The sequence below is a fragment of the Procambarus clarkii genome, chromosome 31 (genome assembly GCF_040958095.1).
Source record: "Procambarus clarkii isolate CNS0578487 chromosome 31, FALCON_Pclarkii_2.0, whole genome shotgun sequence".
Taxonomy (NCBI): domain Eukaryota; kingdom Metazoa; phylum Arthropoda; class Malacostraca; order Decapoda; family Cambaridae; genus Procambarus; species Procambarus clarkii.
The window spans coordinates 28,869,033-28,885,394 of NC_091180.1; the positions used below are offsets into that span (position 1 = coordinate 28,869,033).

The 16,362-nt window shown below is 51.9% G+C and overlaps 1 protein-coding gene across 6 annotated transcripts in view; it reads right to left on the minus strand.

Moving 5' to 3' along the window:
- LOC123758801 (cGMP-dependent 3',5'-cyclic phosphodiesterase) overlaps positions 1-16,362 on the minus strand; it is a 187,914-nt gene that overhangs the window by 95,895 nt on the left and 75,657 nt on the right. For all 6 annotated transcript variants that reach the window (XM_069334632.1, XM_045743517.2, XM_069334628.1 and 3 more), the window contains 2 exons: positions 5,293-5,513; positions 1,355-1,468 (listed from right to left, as the gene is read on the minus strand). In XM_069334632.1, the coding sequence (XP_069190733.1) occupies positions 1,355-1,468; positions 5,293-5,513 (335 nt within the window). The remainder of the gene's footprint in view (positions 1-1,354; positions 1,469-5,292; positions 5,514-16,362) is intronic.

The following is a 16,362-nucleotide window of genomic DNA, read 5'->3' on the forward strand; positions in this document are numbered from 1 at the left end:
GGGAGGGCGCCCCCCGGCCAGGCTCCCAGGGTCAGGTGGTAGTGGTGCCTTACACTCCTCCATCAATCCTAACATATACAAACATATTCTGGCTGGATTGAGTAAGTCCAGCCAGAATACGTTTGTATATGTTAGGAATGCCTCTTGCATGAAAGCATGAGCAGCATGTAAAGGATTTGGGAATAATGATTTCTGTCGACCAAACGTTCAGGCAGCATAACCAAGCAAATATTGAGTCAGCCAGAGAAATGATAGGATGGATTACGAGAACTTTCAAACCCAGGGATCCCATCACAATGGTTGTACAATTCAAATCACTTGTGCTGTCCCATCTTGAGTACTGCTCAGTACTCGCTTCCCCCTTCAGAGCAGGAGAGATTGCTGAAATAGAGGGAATACAGAGAACATATACGGCATACATAGATGCGATAAAGCACCTAAATTATTGGGATCGTCTCAAAGCTCTCCAAATGTACTCACTAGAAAGGAGACGAGAGAGATATCAAATAATATACACATGGAAAATACTGGAGGGCCAGGTCCCTAATCTGCACAGTAAAATAACAACTCACTGGAGTGAACGATATGGAAGAAAATGCAGAATAGAACCAGTGAGGAGCAGAGGTGCCATAGGCACAATCAGAGAACACTGTATGAACATCAGAGGTCCGCGGTTGTTCAACATCCTCCCAGCGAGCATAAGAAACATTGCCGGAACAACCGTGGACATCTTCAAGAGAAAACTAGATTGTTTTCTTCAAGGAGTGCCGGACCAACCGGGCTGTGGTAGGTATGTGGGCCTGCGGGCCGCTCCAAGCAACAGCCTAGTGGACCAAACTCTCACAAGTCAAGCCTGGCCTCGGGCCGGGCTTGGGGAGTAGAACAACTCCCAGAACCCCATCAACCAGGTATCAACCAGGTAAGTGAATGGGCCTAACAAATAACATTTATCGATTTTAATAATTTACAATTTGAGTGGTATATGAACAAAATATTACTTGAATGGGGAGACGCTTAATATACGTCTCTCACTGAATACAGCCTAGTGGGGGGGAATGGAAGGGGGGTGGTGAGGTACGAGGGTGGTGTGATAGGGGGGTGAGGCAGGGGGTAGTGAGGTAGGGTGTGGGGGGGGGTAGTGAGGTAGGGTGTGGGGGGGGGGTGGTGAGGCAGGGTGTGGGGGGGGGGGTGGTGAGGCAGGGTGTGGGGGGGGGTGGTGAGGCAGGGTGTGGGGGGATGGTGAGGTAGGGTGTGGGGGGGATGGTGAGGCAGGGGTAGTGAGGCAGGGGTAGTGAGGCAGGGTGTGGGGTGATGGTGAGGTAAGAGGTAGTGAGGTAGATGCTGGGTGACTCACGGGGATCTTGAGAGGGCAGGGCAGTGTGTGGCGGCCCAAGACGTGGACGGAGAGCTCCTCCTCCTCAGACACCAGGATCAGGAACACCAGCCGCGCCCCGCACGCCCACGACACCTGCCAACACCATACATCATCAATATATTTAATAACAACAGTCTCTGTAAACACAGGAAATATTTGCATTAACAACACACTATTGAACAAATTCTAAAATCCAGGACATTTCATCACAAGGCAAATTAAGGACACAAAAAGATAGAAATTTGACTAAAAAATATTTAAATTTCTAAAGTTGATGAAATGTTAACTAGCATTTTACCAAATCCAGAACTGTGCATGTTGTTGATAATTTACTTTAATGTCGAGAGTGTGTGAGAGAGCGAGAGGAGCCCCACACTCTGGCTGGGTCCCCCCATAAACGGAGTCGGTCAACACAGAAAACTGGTATTCCACGGGTCGGTTAGACCCAGAGACTTACAGTAACGGTCCGCCAGTGGCGCGAATTAAATTGCTTTTAAATTTAGGAGACTTCCGACAACAGTGCCATTACTGGGGAGACCCGTGGCACTTCCAGCGTGAAGTTACCATTACTATACTTATTGCTGACGAAGTTTACCTAATTTGTATATAAACGAACAATTGCTGCTCTTGTAATCTGGTTCAGTGCCACTGGCCGTTTGTTCAGGCACAATTGCCAAGTCCATTCTCTTCCGTTACTTTATAATTTCCTCGTGTACCTGCCCGATGCCTGTAGTTGTGCCAGGTTTCAACTGGTGAACTTGTGCGCCACTGTCTTCCATGGAGGAGCCTCTGGCGAGGTATCCAGCACTCTCATCACACCAGGATAACATACTCGTCTCATCAACACTTTCATCTATTTCATTCATCTCATATTCAAAGTGTTCACCCACCTACTTCTTGCCTCAGTGCAAGGGCAGCCATACAACTATCACCAAGGGACTACAGAGGTCCCCCAGTGTTAAGGAGCTGCCAAGATGGCGGCGCACTTTGGACTGCCAGGCCGCCAGCTGGGAGACCCGACCAGACACGGCCGCCAGCTGGGAGACCCGGCCAGACACGGCCGCCAGCTGGGAGACCCGGCCAGACACGGGCCCGAGGGCACGGAATCACCGGAACCATTCTCAAAGGGACGTCAAGCAGTGTGCCTCTCCCCGGGCTCCTGCTCTCCCCTTCTCCAGAGGCGGAAATTGCCGATAAATAAAGAAGGGCAGAACGGGATATTACCTGCCTTATAAAAGTGGGCGGGTTTTAAGTCACAGCGACAGGACGAGTTATTGCGTCGGGGTGGTGGCAGAGGACGGGAGGAGGCGAGTGTAGGACGGGGGACCACACAGTAGTTGATGGACCAGTGGGATAGGCGGCCCCGTCCTGTTCCATCCTGACCTCCTCTACCTGTACACTCTCCAGAGACTTCCCAGATGATAACATTGGTATTAGCTCAAGAGGTACTGACTGTCCTGCCTATTCTTCTAAAATTACCCCCTCTCTCTCTCTTTCTCTCTCTCACTCTACACTGCCTGCCTCAACATACTCCCTCCCCATCCCCCAGGTGTCACTGCTCCTCAAACAGGCTCCACCTTTCCTAATCAAGCCTTCCCCTCGACACACGAACCCTCTCACCAGATACACCAATATAGTGGTGGCGCCCAGCAGCGGAGTGACGTGTGGGGTGGTGCTGGGGGCGGCGTGGTGTAGGGTGGTGCTGGGGGCGGCGTGGTGTGGGGTGGTGCTGGGGGCGGCGTGGTGTAGGGTGGTGCTGGGGGCGGCGTGGTGTGGGGTGGTGCTGGGGGCGGCGTGGTGTGGGGTGGTACTGGGGGCGGCGTGGTGTGGGGTGGTACTGGGGGCGGCGTGGTGTGGGGTGGTGCTGGGGGCGGCGTGGTGTGGGGTGGTGCTGGGGGCGGTGTGGTGTAGGATGGGGTGGTGTAGGGTGGGGTGGTGAAGGATGGGGTGGTGTGAGGTATGGAGGCGCGGGTCAGAGTTTACTTATAGTAACACCTTAACCAGAGCGAGGAGTGACCCAACACATTACAAGTAACAATAAGAGATAACAGCAACATTCTCACAGTATTAACACCCACACGCATCACAACCAAAAAAAAGTCAATAATTAAATATAAATTGTTTATTTAAAAAGTAAAAACACACTGGGAAACATTATAACAAACATTATACTACATAAAATATAAAAGGTATGAATAACACACAGGACAAACACTAATTATATTCGCTAGTTATATTCTAGTTATATACTAGTTATATTCACCATTTATGTTCCCAGGAGGAATTTAATTAGCGTGTCAAGCGCTGGAAAATGAGCTGTTGCGAGCAGCTCTGTACAAACACAGGCTGGAAAACTGGACATTTTGTTCCAGCACCCGTCCAGGCCACACGAGTCTGGCGGACACGCCACTCTTATCCTCACGTGATCACAGCCAAACCGGTTTGGTACGCGACTCTTACCTTCACACACACATTATATTTATCACTTGATATAGAAAACGGCAAGCAGCGAGGGGAGACTTACTACCCTCCTCAACACTCACCTTTCTGATTTTTGAGATTAATTAACACTTCAATATTTCCAACAAATTTAATCTAAATCTTTATAAACTTTGATAAAGTGGCACAGACGCGCACAACTAATAATGCTGCGATGATGAGGAATATGATAATGTCATTATAATCAACAAGAAGGAAGAATGATGTACACATGAACAAAATCATAACTCTAAGGAACGTCCTTTATGTAAAGAACAACTGAGGGCCAGAACACTCCCCCATTATAGAGGCATCAAGACGAACATAACTCTGAAAAGAACAGTTGTTAGCACAACAGGTTAAAATATTAAAGCGAGCGAAGATAACTGGCTATAGCAGTCATTTACAGTCACGGCCAGACGTAAATAATAGACGTCCTGGTCAATAATAGACGTACTAGTGTACCCTAAAGGGACGTACCAGAAGTTCAGAACATTTATACTGAGAACACCATTGGAAGTCGCACTCTGCAGGAAACACCAAAGTCATTAAGGATTATATAATAAGTATATGTAACGTAGATGAAGAAAGAATGATGCCACTACCGGGAAAGAAGGAAGAAAGGAATTATCGGGGAAAGCACCAAGCCATTACGACTATATAGCACTTAGAAGGGATCATGATAACGATTTGGGATGGGAATGGGGTGGAAGGAATGGTGCCCAATCACTTGGACGGTCGGGGATTGAACGCTGACCTGCATGAAGCGAGACCGTCGCTCTACCGTCCAGCCCAAGTGGTGAGGATCCACTGCTTGGCAGTCAACGTCTTGAAGCCAAGACGGGGAACGGAAATGGTCCAAAGATGTACAATAAGTATAGTTTCAGAGCTGAATAGGACTGAGCAGTTAGGAAAACAAGAATTACGCCTTAAAACACCGAAGAAAGAACTGAGAAGATATGTTAGCAGCATACAAGATCCTATGGGGAATTGACCAGAGAGAAAACGGGAAAACCAGCACCAAGAGAAGCGTTAAATTTGGAGAGTCAAATGAGTTAGATGTCATGACATGTCTGCAGCCTAACGTTCATAAATGAGATAGATTAGAAGAAATTGTTGATGGCAACTCAATACAGAGTATAACATGTAAACATGAGAGAGCACATGAGACAAGAGAAGGCGGGGCTCTGGAAATAAAGCACGACCCTGGAAGCACATCTATGTCAGTGAACACATCCCAGGACTTGAAGGACTCTTGAAGTGTTCTTAAAGTTGGCTTAAGTGAAACGGAAGAAGAGAAGGGAGGATAAAGTGGAGAAACTAAGAGCAGAACAATTTAAAGGGCAAGATAAATGAGTTAAAGAGCAGGAAGAAACTAGTAAAGTATAATAATAACAAACGGCAAGGGAGTAAAAGTGTAGATAAAGTGGAGTACTAACGTAAGTGTTGAGCTTGGCCTGTATGCCGGCGGCGTCCTGGCCGGCCAGGGAGGCGCACACCTCCAGCAGCCTCCTGGGGTCGCCTCCCTCCTCACCCGCTCCTCCTCCTCCTCCTCCGTCGTGGACAGCATCCTCCTGTGCCTGAGCAGCGTCCTGGGCGTCCGTCACGCCCATGGCGGCGGCCCCGCCCACGCTCGAGTCCTGGTTCCCGCCCCCGACACCTGTAGGAGGACACAACTTAGTATACAAGGTCTGCACAACACCACAAAACTCCACATACTGTGTATATATGTATATGATAAAATACACTGTCTGCCTAAGTTTCACCGTCAGACACCAGGGAGACGCCTCACCCAGCTTTCCAAGATGACATATTGAGGGAGATGGAGGGGGATGTAATAGGCCAGTAACGACCGGCCCCAGTGCCACACTAAGAAATATTGGTATCTATAGCGACCTCCCTGTAATTTTCCTTAAGTCTGAAATTGGGGAATTGTTTTCTGTAGAGGTTAAACATTTTCCAGCTGTCCATAATATTATTTTTTCTCAGAGAGAGAGAGAGAGAGAGAGAGAGAGAGAGAGAGAGAGAGAGAGAGAGAGAGAGAGAGAGAGAGAGAGAGAGAGAGAGAGAGAGAGAGAGAGAGAGAGAGAGAGAGAGAAAGAGAGAAAGAGAAAGAGAGAGAGAGGAGGGGGAGAGGCAAGACTAGGAGAAAGATGTGGGAGGGGAAGAAATATGAGACCCGGCCACAGCCGGAAACCCCATCCATAATCAATCAAATTAGCCGCGTGGGAGACGGTGGATGGCTGTCATCCGTTAATATTATGATATTAACGGCGCCTGGCTACCTTAGCCTGGGGAGAGAGGGGGGGAGGAGGGGGCAAGTCTGGCTAAGATACAGAAGTACAGAAATCTGAACACCGAGTCTCCCATAGACCTTTACATACTAGAGAACATGTAGGTCCCCAGCTTGCACCCGGCCACGGTCTGCGGCTCCTCCCACCGACTCGCTCTCCCTTCTCCCACAGCTGTTGACATATGGCGAGCACTGTTTTTGTCCGTATTAGTCATTGCATTAACCGTCAGAGAGCAAGACTGGCATTACTGTTTACCAAAGTTCGTACCTCGTTCACATCTAAGGTAAGAGTCTCGTCCTCCAACATTTACTCCAGCTTTGCTGTTCCCAGTTCTTCACATCGTGCAGGATGCCACCTTCCCCCTCCCTCGTTTGTTAAATTTTGTTTGGCACTGATCATTGTGTTCGCCAATGTCATTTTGTGAGTGTCACTAGTGTCAGCTGCGAGCCACGGCCCGAACACAAACGAACTGGCAGCATTTCCTTTAATCTCATGCCTCTATTCACTTACCAGGTACATGGAAGTTAAGACAGTTTCTGGGGGTGTGGTCTCCTAGCATGCTCAGGAGTTGGCCTTGAAGACACACACACACACACAAAACCCAGGGAGGATTGACTAGGAACTAATCATTAAACGTTTACCCCCCCTCCCTGATCACCTAGTAGTAATTGGAGACCTGGGAGTAAAACCGATTGACGATTCGTATTCCAGGGGGAACTAGCGGGTAAGGCTTGCCATGAGCTACGGGAAGGGAGAGCTCTCAGCCTGCTAATAAGAGTCAGCAGTCGTCTGCTCCTGTACCCTCATGTAAAAAGTGACAGAAAGAAAGAGAAATGAGAGAGAAAAACTCTTTACAGTGCCCCTCTTCTCCTCAACACTCTCTCATCTTATCTGTCCTCTATATCCCCTTGCCTCTCACCCCTCACCTAAGCTGCGCTCCTTCCCTCTACCCACTTCTTTCTCTTTCCTAATCACTCCATTTCCCTTTCACCTTTTTCTCCCTCTCTCTCCCTCCCTGTACCCCCTCACTCTACTCATTACCCTTTATGGTTGTAGCACGGTGTCTGTTCAATTCGTCCTGCCATCGCTGCCACCACCACCTTCAACCATCACTACCACCACCTTAACCAGCACCACCTTAACCACCACCACCTGCCACACAACTTATGGTAATAATTGTCCCCTATTCTCAGATTGCTGTGGTAGGTTCCCAGTTCCAGGCTCAAGAGAGCGTTGTCCGCTGGCTGGTGGACGGACATCTGGTGAACAATCTGGAGTCACTACATCGTGAATGTCTCAGTGAACAGTCACTGCTAAATATTCAGTACAAGGTATTCACTTTTCACTGCCTACCGTCCACTTTCCCCCTTGACGCGCCTGGGGGGTCCTCCTCCGAGACGGTCCCCAGAGCAAACCCTTAGTCAAGGTCACTCTCCAGACGCCTGCAGGAGTCTGTGTCCCACACCTGCCCCGGCTGGTGTGTGCCGTCGTCAGGTATGGGCTCCCCAGTGGCAGGTGTGTGTGTGTGGTGTTCACAGGTGACCTCGCTGACACCACCGCCTGCACCTGGGGTAGGGTACTGCTCCCTCTTCCCTCCTCTACCATCATACTCCAAGAATCACTAGCAGTAACAGTCCTCCAACTCGGCCACCAGCACTCACTCCATGGCACGAGGGGGGGGGGGTTGAGGAGAGTGAGAGAGAGGGAGAGGAGGGGAGAGAAAATGTGTGTGCGAGTGTGTGTGAGAAAGTGTGAATGAGAATGTGATTATCATTTACTGAAATTATTTAACTCATACATTAAGAGACAAGTTGGCTTAAATGACAGTTATTTAGATTCAGCAAAAATTGGGTTGAACAGTTTTGTTGCCCCTTACAGCTCGGTCACAGCTGCGGCTCTGCTATTGTCGAGACGTGAGTGGCAGTGTGCACTCAGCACAGGCAGGATGTCCTCATCCTTCACCTGTCTTGCCTTAAGTAATAATACAACATTCACAATTTAGTTTATAGTGTGACTCGAGATAATCTTAGTGCTCCTATTGGCCAAGTGCATCACGTGTTAACGTTTAGTTAATATATTATGATATGTTTTGGAGTGTTGTCTTCCCCTTTTCACACTTTTTCCAGGGAGCCGGTCGGCCGAGCGGACAGCACGCTGGACTTGTGATCCTGTGGTCCTGGGTTCGATCCCAGGCGCCGGCGAGAAACAATGGGCAGAGTTTCTTTCACCCTATGCCCCTGTTATCTAGCAGTAAAATAGGTACCTGGGTGTTAGTCAGCTGTCACGGGCTGCTTCCTGGGGGTGGAGGCCTGGTCGAGGACCGGGCCGCGGGGACACTAAGCCCCAAAATCATCTCAAAATAACCTCAAGATACCCCAGTAAGGCGCCAAGGTAGAGAGGTTACACATGTTTTCAAGGTGTAAAATATCTAACTCGTTATTGGTAATCTTACCGTTATTACCTTCTATCTGTTTCTGGACGACCTGGTTCACTCATTATTAATTTATTCACTCACAGGCCGGCTTGTGGGCCAAGCTGGACGGTCATAGTTAAGGCTCCATAATAATTAACTGAGGATAACAGCCACTTGCAAGGTGTGGGGGGGGGGGGGTAGGGGGCCTGCATAGGTGGTGTGTAGGGGAGGGGTCCTCACCCAGGTTGGGGGTGTGGGGAGTGACCTCCCTGGGCAGGGAGGGGTGAGGGGGGGGGAAGGTTTTCAGTGACTGAGGCGTGGAGGACAATACCAAGGGAAGAGGAACAGTCTTGGTGCTCACGGACTCAACGTTCTATTAATTATTGTACTATTTTCCCCCTGTATCTGTGTTTATTAATATATGTTCACTTTAATATATTATTGTGATTATCGCGCGGGTGGCCGGAGCCGCGAGTGACAAGGAGAGTGCAGGCCTCGAGTGACCACCAGAGTGTCACGTGACACTCGTGGAGGTCTCCATGGTAACTCCTGCTGGGGTGGCGAAGATGGTGGCGGGGGCCGAGTGGGGAGAGGGGGCGATAGTGGCGCAGGTAATGTGGGTGTCCATCACCGCAGGGGGCGGCGAGCCACATCTCCCGGACACACAACAGCCGGTCATCAGGCGCAGAAAGGATGAAAATGGTCTCAGAGCGCGGCGGGGAGAACCCGAGGAACACGACAGGACAATTTAGGTCTTGGAGCTGGACGGAGAGTGGCGGCCAGGGAGGGAGAGAGGGAGAGTGGCGGCCAGGGAGGGAGGGAGGGAGGAGGGAGAGTGGCGGCCAGGGAGGGAGGGAGAGTGGCGGCCAGGGAGGGAGGAGGGAGAGTGGCGGCCAGGGAGGGAGGGAGGGAGGAGGGAGAGTGGCGGCCAGGGAGGGAGGAGGGAGAGTGGCGGCCAGGGAGGGAGGAGGGAGAGTGGCGGCCAGGGAGGGAGGAGGGAGAGTGGCGGCCAGGGAGGGAGAGTGGCGGCCAGGGAGGGAGAGTGGCGGCCAGGGAGGGAGAGTGGCGGCCAGGGAGGGAGAGTGGCGGCCAGGGAGGGAGAGTGGCGGCCAGGGAGGGAGAGTGGCGGCCAGGGAGGGAGAGTGGCGGCCAGGGAAGGAGAGTGGCGGCCAGGGAGGGAGGGAGAGTGGCGGCCAGGGAGGGAGAGTGGCGGCCAGGGAGGGAGAGTGGCGGCCAGGGAGGGAGAGTGGCGGCCAGGGAGGGAGAGTGGCGGCCAGGGAGGGAGGGTGGCGGTCAGGGAGGGAGGGTGGCGGTCAGGGAGGGAGGGTGGCGGCCAGGGAGGGAGGGTGGCGGCCAGGGAGGAGGGAGGGAGAGTGGCGGTCAGGGAGGGAGAGGAAGGGAGAGTGGCGGCCAGGGAGGGAGGGAGAGTGGCGGCCAGAAAGGGGGGAGGGAGAGTGGCGGCCAGGGAGGGAGGGAGAGTGGCGGCCAGGGAGGGAGGGAGAGTGGCGGCCAGGGAGGGAGGGAGAGTGGCGGCCAGAAAGGGGGGAGGGAGAGTGGCGGCCAGAAAGGGGGGAGGGAGAGTGGCGGCCAGGGAGGGAGGGGGGAGGGAGGGAGGGAGAGTGGCGGCCAGGGAGGGAGGGAGGGAGAGTGGCGGCCAGGGAGGGAGGGGGGAGGGAGGGAGGGAGAGTGGCGGCCAGGGAGGGAGGGGGGAGGGAGGGAGGGAGAGTGGCGGCCAGAGAGGGAGGGAGGGAGAGTGGCGGCCAGGGAGGGAGGGGGGGAGGGAGGGAGGGAGAGTGGCGGCCAGGGAGGGAGGGAGGAGGGAGAGTGGCGGTCACGGAGGGAGAGGAGGGAGGGAGAGTGGCGGCCAGGGAGGGAGAGTGGCGGCCAGGGAGGGAGGGAGGGAGAGTGGCGGCCAGGGAGGGAGGGAGGGAGGGAGAGTGGCGGCCAGGGAGGGAGGGAGGGAGGGAGAGTGGCGGCCAGGGAGGGAGGGAGGGAGGGAGAGTGGCGGCCAGGGAGGGAGGGAGAGTGGCGGCCAGGGAGGGAGGGAGAGTGGCGGCCAGAAAGGGGGGAGGGAGAGTGGCGGCCAGGGAGGGAGGGAGAGTGGCGGCCAGGGAGGGAGGGAGGAGGGAGAGTGGCGGTCACGGAGGGAGAGGAGGGAGGGAGAGTGGCGGCCAGGGAGGGAGGGAGGGAGAGTGGCGGCCAGGGAGGGAGGGAGGGAGAGTGGCGGCCAGGGAGGGAGGGAGGGAGAGTGGCGGCCAGGGAGGGAGGGAGGGAGGGAGAGTGGCGGCCAGGGAGGGAGGGAGGGAGAGTGGCGGCCAGGGAGGGAGGGAGAGTGGCGGCCAGGGAGGGAGGGAGAGTGGCGGCCAGGGAGGGAGGGAGAGTGGCGGCCAGGGAGGGAGGGAGAGTGGCGGCCAGGGAGGGAGGGAGAGTGGCGGCCAGGGAGGGAGGGAGAGTGGCGGCCAGGGAGGGAGGGAGAGTGGCGGCCAGGGAGGGAGGGAGAGTGGCGGCCAGGGAGGGAGGGAGAGTGGCGGCCAGGGAGGGAGGGGGGGAGGTGCTGGACCATCATGGGGGGGGAGGATGCTGGTCAACACCTGGTAGAGCGAGGACACTACCAGACTCTCTACACGTCTACGGTGTAGGTAGATGAAGGCTCTACACGTCTACGGTGTAGGTAGATGAAGGCTCTACACGTCTACGGTGTAGGTAGATGAAGGCTCTACACGTCTACGGTGTAGGTAGATGAAGACAGGAGCCCGGCAAATCTAAAAGCTTCAAAAAAGTGGAAGCCATAATGGCGGGAGACAAGAGGCCCACATTGACTACACACTTGTGCAACTAACACGTCTCACCTGTAAAATATTGGAGACAATATTGGACGAGTAACATAATGGTGCTGGAGGGAGGGGGGGGAGAGCATGGTGCTGGAGGGAGGGAGGGGGGGGGAGAGCATGGTGCTGGAGGGAGGGAGGGGGGGGGAGAGCATGGTGCTGGAGGGAGGGAGGGGGGGGGAGAGCATGGTGCTGGAGGGAGGGAGGGGGGGGGAGAGCATGGTGCTGGAGGGAGGGGGGGGGAGAGCATGGTGCTGGAGGGAGGGAGGGGGAGGGAGAGCATGGTGCTGGAGGGAGGGAGTGGGAGAGAGAGCATGGTGCTGGAGGGGCGATGCTGCTCTCCCTCGCCTCACTGATCCTGCCCTCAAGAGGAGACCCGGGGTGGAGCTACCTCACTGTCGCTGTTGGTAACTCCTTCGACCGTCAAGAAACATACAGGGAACTATTCAAGAGATGAGCTCGCTTGTCCTGTGAGCAGTTATCATCAATAAGAACCGCCGGATAATACTCAAATTTATCGTGTGTCATTAAGCGAACATTGACCTCGGGTGGCCAGTTTGTTCCAGTGGATTAAACCACTTGAGAAATGACCCCAAGTCTAGAATCTTGTGGTTGTCCGGTCGTTATGTGCTCCCCACAGCTCCTTGAAACCCGTTTTCGCACTTTCGTATAGTCAATATTTACTTATTAAATACGTGCATATGTGACATACTAATTTATTGTGAATATTTTAGTTTACCTTGAAAAGCTTCATAGAAAACACCGACCTTACCTAACCTTCTTAGTATGTTAAGATAAGCATCTTATTGCTTCGTAATTACAATTATTACTTAACCTATACCTATAATAGGTTAAGTAATAATTGTAATTACGAAGCAGTAAGATGCTTATCTTAACATACTTAAAAGTTTAGGTAAGGTTGGATGTTTTCTATGAAGCTTTTCAAGGTAAAATAAAAGATTCACAATAAATTAGTATGTCACATATGCACTTATTTAATAAGTCAATATTGACTAAGAAATTGCGAGAACGGGTTGTTCCTTGAGCTAGAGCAGTGTACCATCGAGGTCCACCTCGGTAACGTTTGTCTCACGTTTAAATGACCTCCTGTGTTAAGTTACTTTTAGATCCAGCATGTGGAGGTTGGTAGTGTAGTGGAGGTCACGGTGTTGACCCACATGTGACCTCTGGCTGGTGCCAATAACAGCCTCCACAACCATTTATACCTTGTGGATTGGGGCTGGTATACCTGGAGCATGACTGGAGTGGAGTCTGGGATTTCTTCTACTCCCAAAGCCCGGCCCGGTGCCAGGCTTGACTTGTGACAACTTCGTCCAGTAAGCTGTTGCTTGGCGCGCCCCGCGGGCCCACATATCCATATATGATATTTCGTCAAGAAGCTTTTTTTTCAATATAAGTGAGCACTCGTGCTACTGGTGCTTGTACTGTTCAGCAAATGTCACTCCACAAGTCAGGACCCGGGGCCGAGAGCAAGGTCATGTTCTTAACATAGTTATTTATGTCTGCTGTGTTAATATTTGTTGTAGTGACTTAACTGTATTTATCGTTCATTAAGAAGTCGTCAGGATCTTTAACCTATAAATTGTCTATTGGGTTGTTACACGTACCGTCAGTCTGTTCTCTTTCAATATCACTAATTTGTCATCTTCTATGTACGGGTGTAATCTGTTACGTACCTCTATAAGATACGTAATTAAATAAATTAATATGTACCTTTATAATTGTGTGTAAATTACAAGTATGTATATTGATATACTTATATGTTCTATGTAAAATAATTTCATGTTACATTGTTGGCGTTAGGCCCAACGTATCGTGGGAATGATTGTTTTATTTCTTTGTGTACTCAGTTTCCCATGGGAACTAATGATTTATATGTGATCATATGTGGGTAACATAGGTGAATAATAATTGTGTGAACTGTATCTGGCAGTAGTCCGTTGCTGGATGAGCATGCCATCATTCCCCTTTGTATGTGTATTTTAATTACTATGTAAAGCAATAATTACCTTATTTTTGTTATACCAATATGTATTGACCATTCATTAAGTTAGTTTAAGATTACTCTTGTCACAATATATTGCTCCATTGTAGAAATAATAAATATTGTAACTTTGGCAAATTGTTCGCGGGGCAGAAGCAATGATTTTGACTCTCGCAGATATGTAGGTCAGTAGCTGTAACGGAACCAGAGAGTTAACATCTTGTGGAGTTAAGTTGTACATTATTGTTCTGTCATAACCATACATATAATAATATATTAATTTCTGGGAGAGACAGTAATATTTTAATTTGATATATGTGTGCCCATTAATCATCTGTTTGTTATTGAGATTTATGTAATATATATATATAAGTTTTATATGTAGTCTTTCAGTCCTAAAGGAAGATTTTTAACAAAGTGCTCATTACTTATCAAGGGGTTATACTGGTGACCCGCTCTTGTGAACAGCAGTTTTAGTAACCCTAGACCTTTTTTAAAAGTTAGCTGTTGTAGGGTCACGAGCCGTAACGTACGATAGGTAACATAATCTACACCTGCATGCCACCCCTCCCCCATACTCCATACACACCCTCCCCCATACTCCACATCCCCTATACCACCCCACACCCCCTCCACCACCCCACACCCTCTCCACCACCCCACACCCTCTCCACCACCCCACATCCTCTCCATACACACCCTCCTCCATACTCCATACACACCACACCCGAGCCCTCTGCTGCCAAAGTGGCGTCTCCCCTTTAATCACACTTCACGAAGAATATGCTGAGCGCTGGAAGGACGCGAGGGCGAGCTGGAGGGAGACAACCACATCTCTATCACCACCAGTTATCAACCTAATTGAGGCATCGCTGACGCGTGCGTCTGGTAACGGTGAGGTTGGGTCACGGTCCTGTATGGTTGGTGGTACACACACACACACACACACACACACACACACACACACACACACACACACACACAATACCTGTTGATTGACGGTTGAGAGGCGGGACCAAAGAGCCAGAGCTCAACCCCCGCAAACACAACTAGGTGAGTACACACACACACACACACACACACCACACACACACCCACATAACTTCCTAGTGTGTGTGTGTGTTGGAGGCTGACTCCATAAATACAGTTTCAAATATAGATATGACAGAGCCCAGTAGGCTCAGGAATCTGTACACCAGTTGATTGACAGTCGAGAGGCGGGACCAAAGAGCCAAAACTCAACCCCCGCAAATACAAATAGGTGAGTACACACACACACACACCTAGGGAAACAGTCCACTCATTAAGATGGTTGGAAAAAGGACTAATCAAATTCAACCTAGATTAGTGCACAGTAATGTGAATTGGGAAGGGCGCCACAAGACCCAATGAACAATATCGAATGAGAGAAGATAACACCAAAAGACAAGAGCTGACAAAGCCCCCAAGCCTAAACAGACCATTTAGGAAGCAGGATAAGAGTGCCTTCAGAGCTCGCTACCAGACTAATGGCACACCCACTCTCTCTCTCTCTCTCTCTCTCTCTCGAGTTTATTAAACTCAACAAAAAAAAAATATATAACATCCTCCCAGTATATACATAGGTGCATATACTGAAAGAGGTGATAAAGTTCATACTCTGGCAATATTACTCGTTCAAACCGCCCATCTGGCTGGATGGTTTAACCCGTGTATGCCCAACCTTCCTGCGAGACTGGTAATTACCTTCAGCAACACAACGACCTCTGAGAACCATTCGAGACCCCATGTTCCTGCCGCCTTCATGCTGGGGCGGACATGATGTGTAGCAAGGTTAAGGTCCCTCTCAGAGCCTGATTCTTCTTCTTCTTGAGAATAGGTGCAGTTTACATGAAGGGTTTACCCTCCCCAAATGTTGGGAGACGCGTGGACGTTGAGGAGGAGAAGAAAGTCAAAGGTGTTAGAAGTGTCGGGCCGGAGAGACAGAGAGAGGAGTGGCTACGAAAATAGAGGCGGACGTTAGAGGGAGACTCCCTGCACCGTAGGGCGGGGTGACGAGTTCACTGCGGCAGCTGATCCACGCACGGTGGAGCGGTGTGCGCAAGATGTCAACTAATATTTCTCCAGAAACTAGTGTAACGGAAAGCGCAAGCAGTACGCATTCCAAATCACCCATGTGTCAGGGGACACATGGCCACCAGGCGGTGCCCTCGGCTGAGACATCTTATCCGGCACTCTATAAACAAACTCCTTCACCCGCGACACCCAGACAGTGGACGAGCACCACGGGATCGGAAGCACCGGGGCATCCCGATAAGGGCCCAACACCGGACCCTCACAGGGCACGACCCCAGCAGTCGGGACTAGGCTTCCCCCAGACCGGGGCAACGAAGGAGGGGGAACCGCAGGGGATGCATCATCACAGGGCACAGGAGCCGAGGCCCCCCGGCACACATCTTTCCGCAACATCACGACGAGGTCCCGACCATCAGGGACAACCCCCCATTGCGGGGATCCAACAGCAGGAGACGCAGGAGGGGGGGCACAGGCAGCAACTTCGGAGCCCCGCACAGCACCATCATCCACGGCGGGGGACGCCAGCTGAGCACCATACTCCCCCACCTCCTCCCGAGGCACACCACGAAGGGGAGACACACTCCGAGCCCGCCGCGAACGCTTCGAGACAGGCGGCACCACACCACGCCCAGCAGGCCCCGCCGCAGGCACAGCCACCATCTTCACATCCACACAGGCCACACCCGCACCGTCCGAAGAGTCCACAGAGGCCACATCGCCCGCATCATCCAGGGAAACAGCCTCAGAACACCGACGCGCACGCTTCTGCAAAGGGATGGAAAGAGCAGAACCACCGTCGCCAACACACACAGGCAAGGCAGGCACCTCCCCCTGCCGAAGCCCCCCCCTCCCCTCCAAAACAGCAGAACCCGCGTCCCCGGGAGCCGTTACTACATCCACTGGCGGGGGTGGGA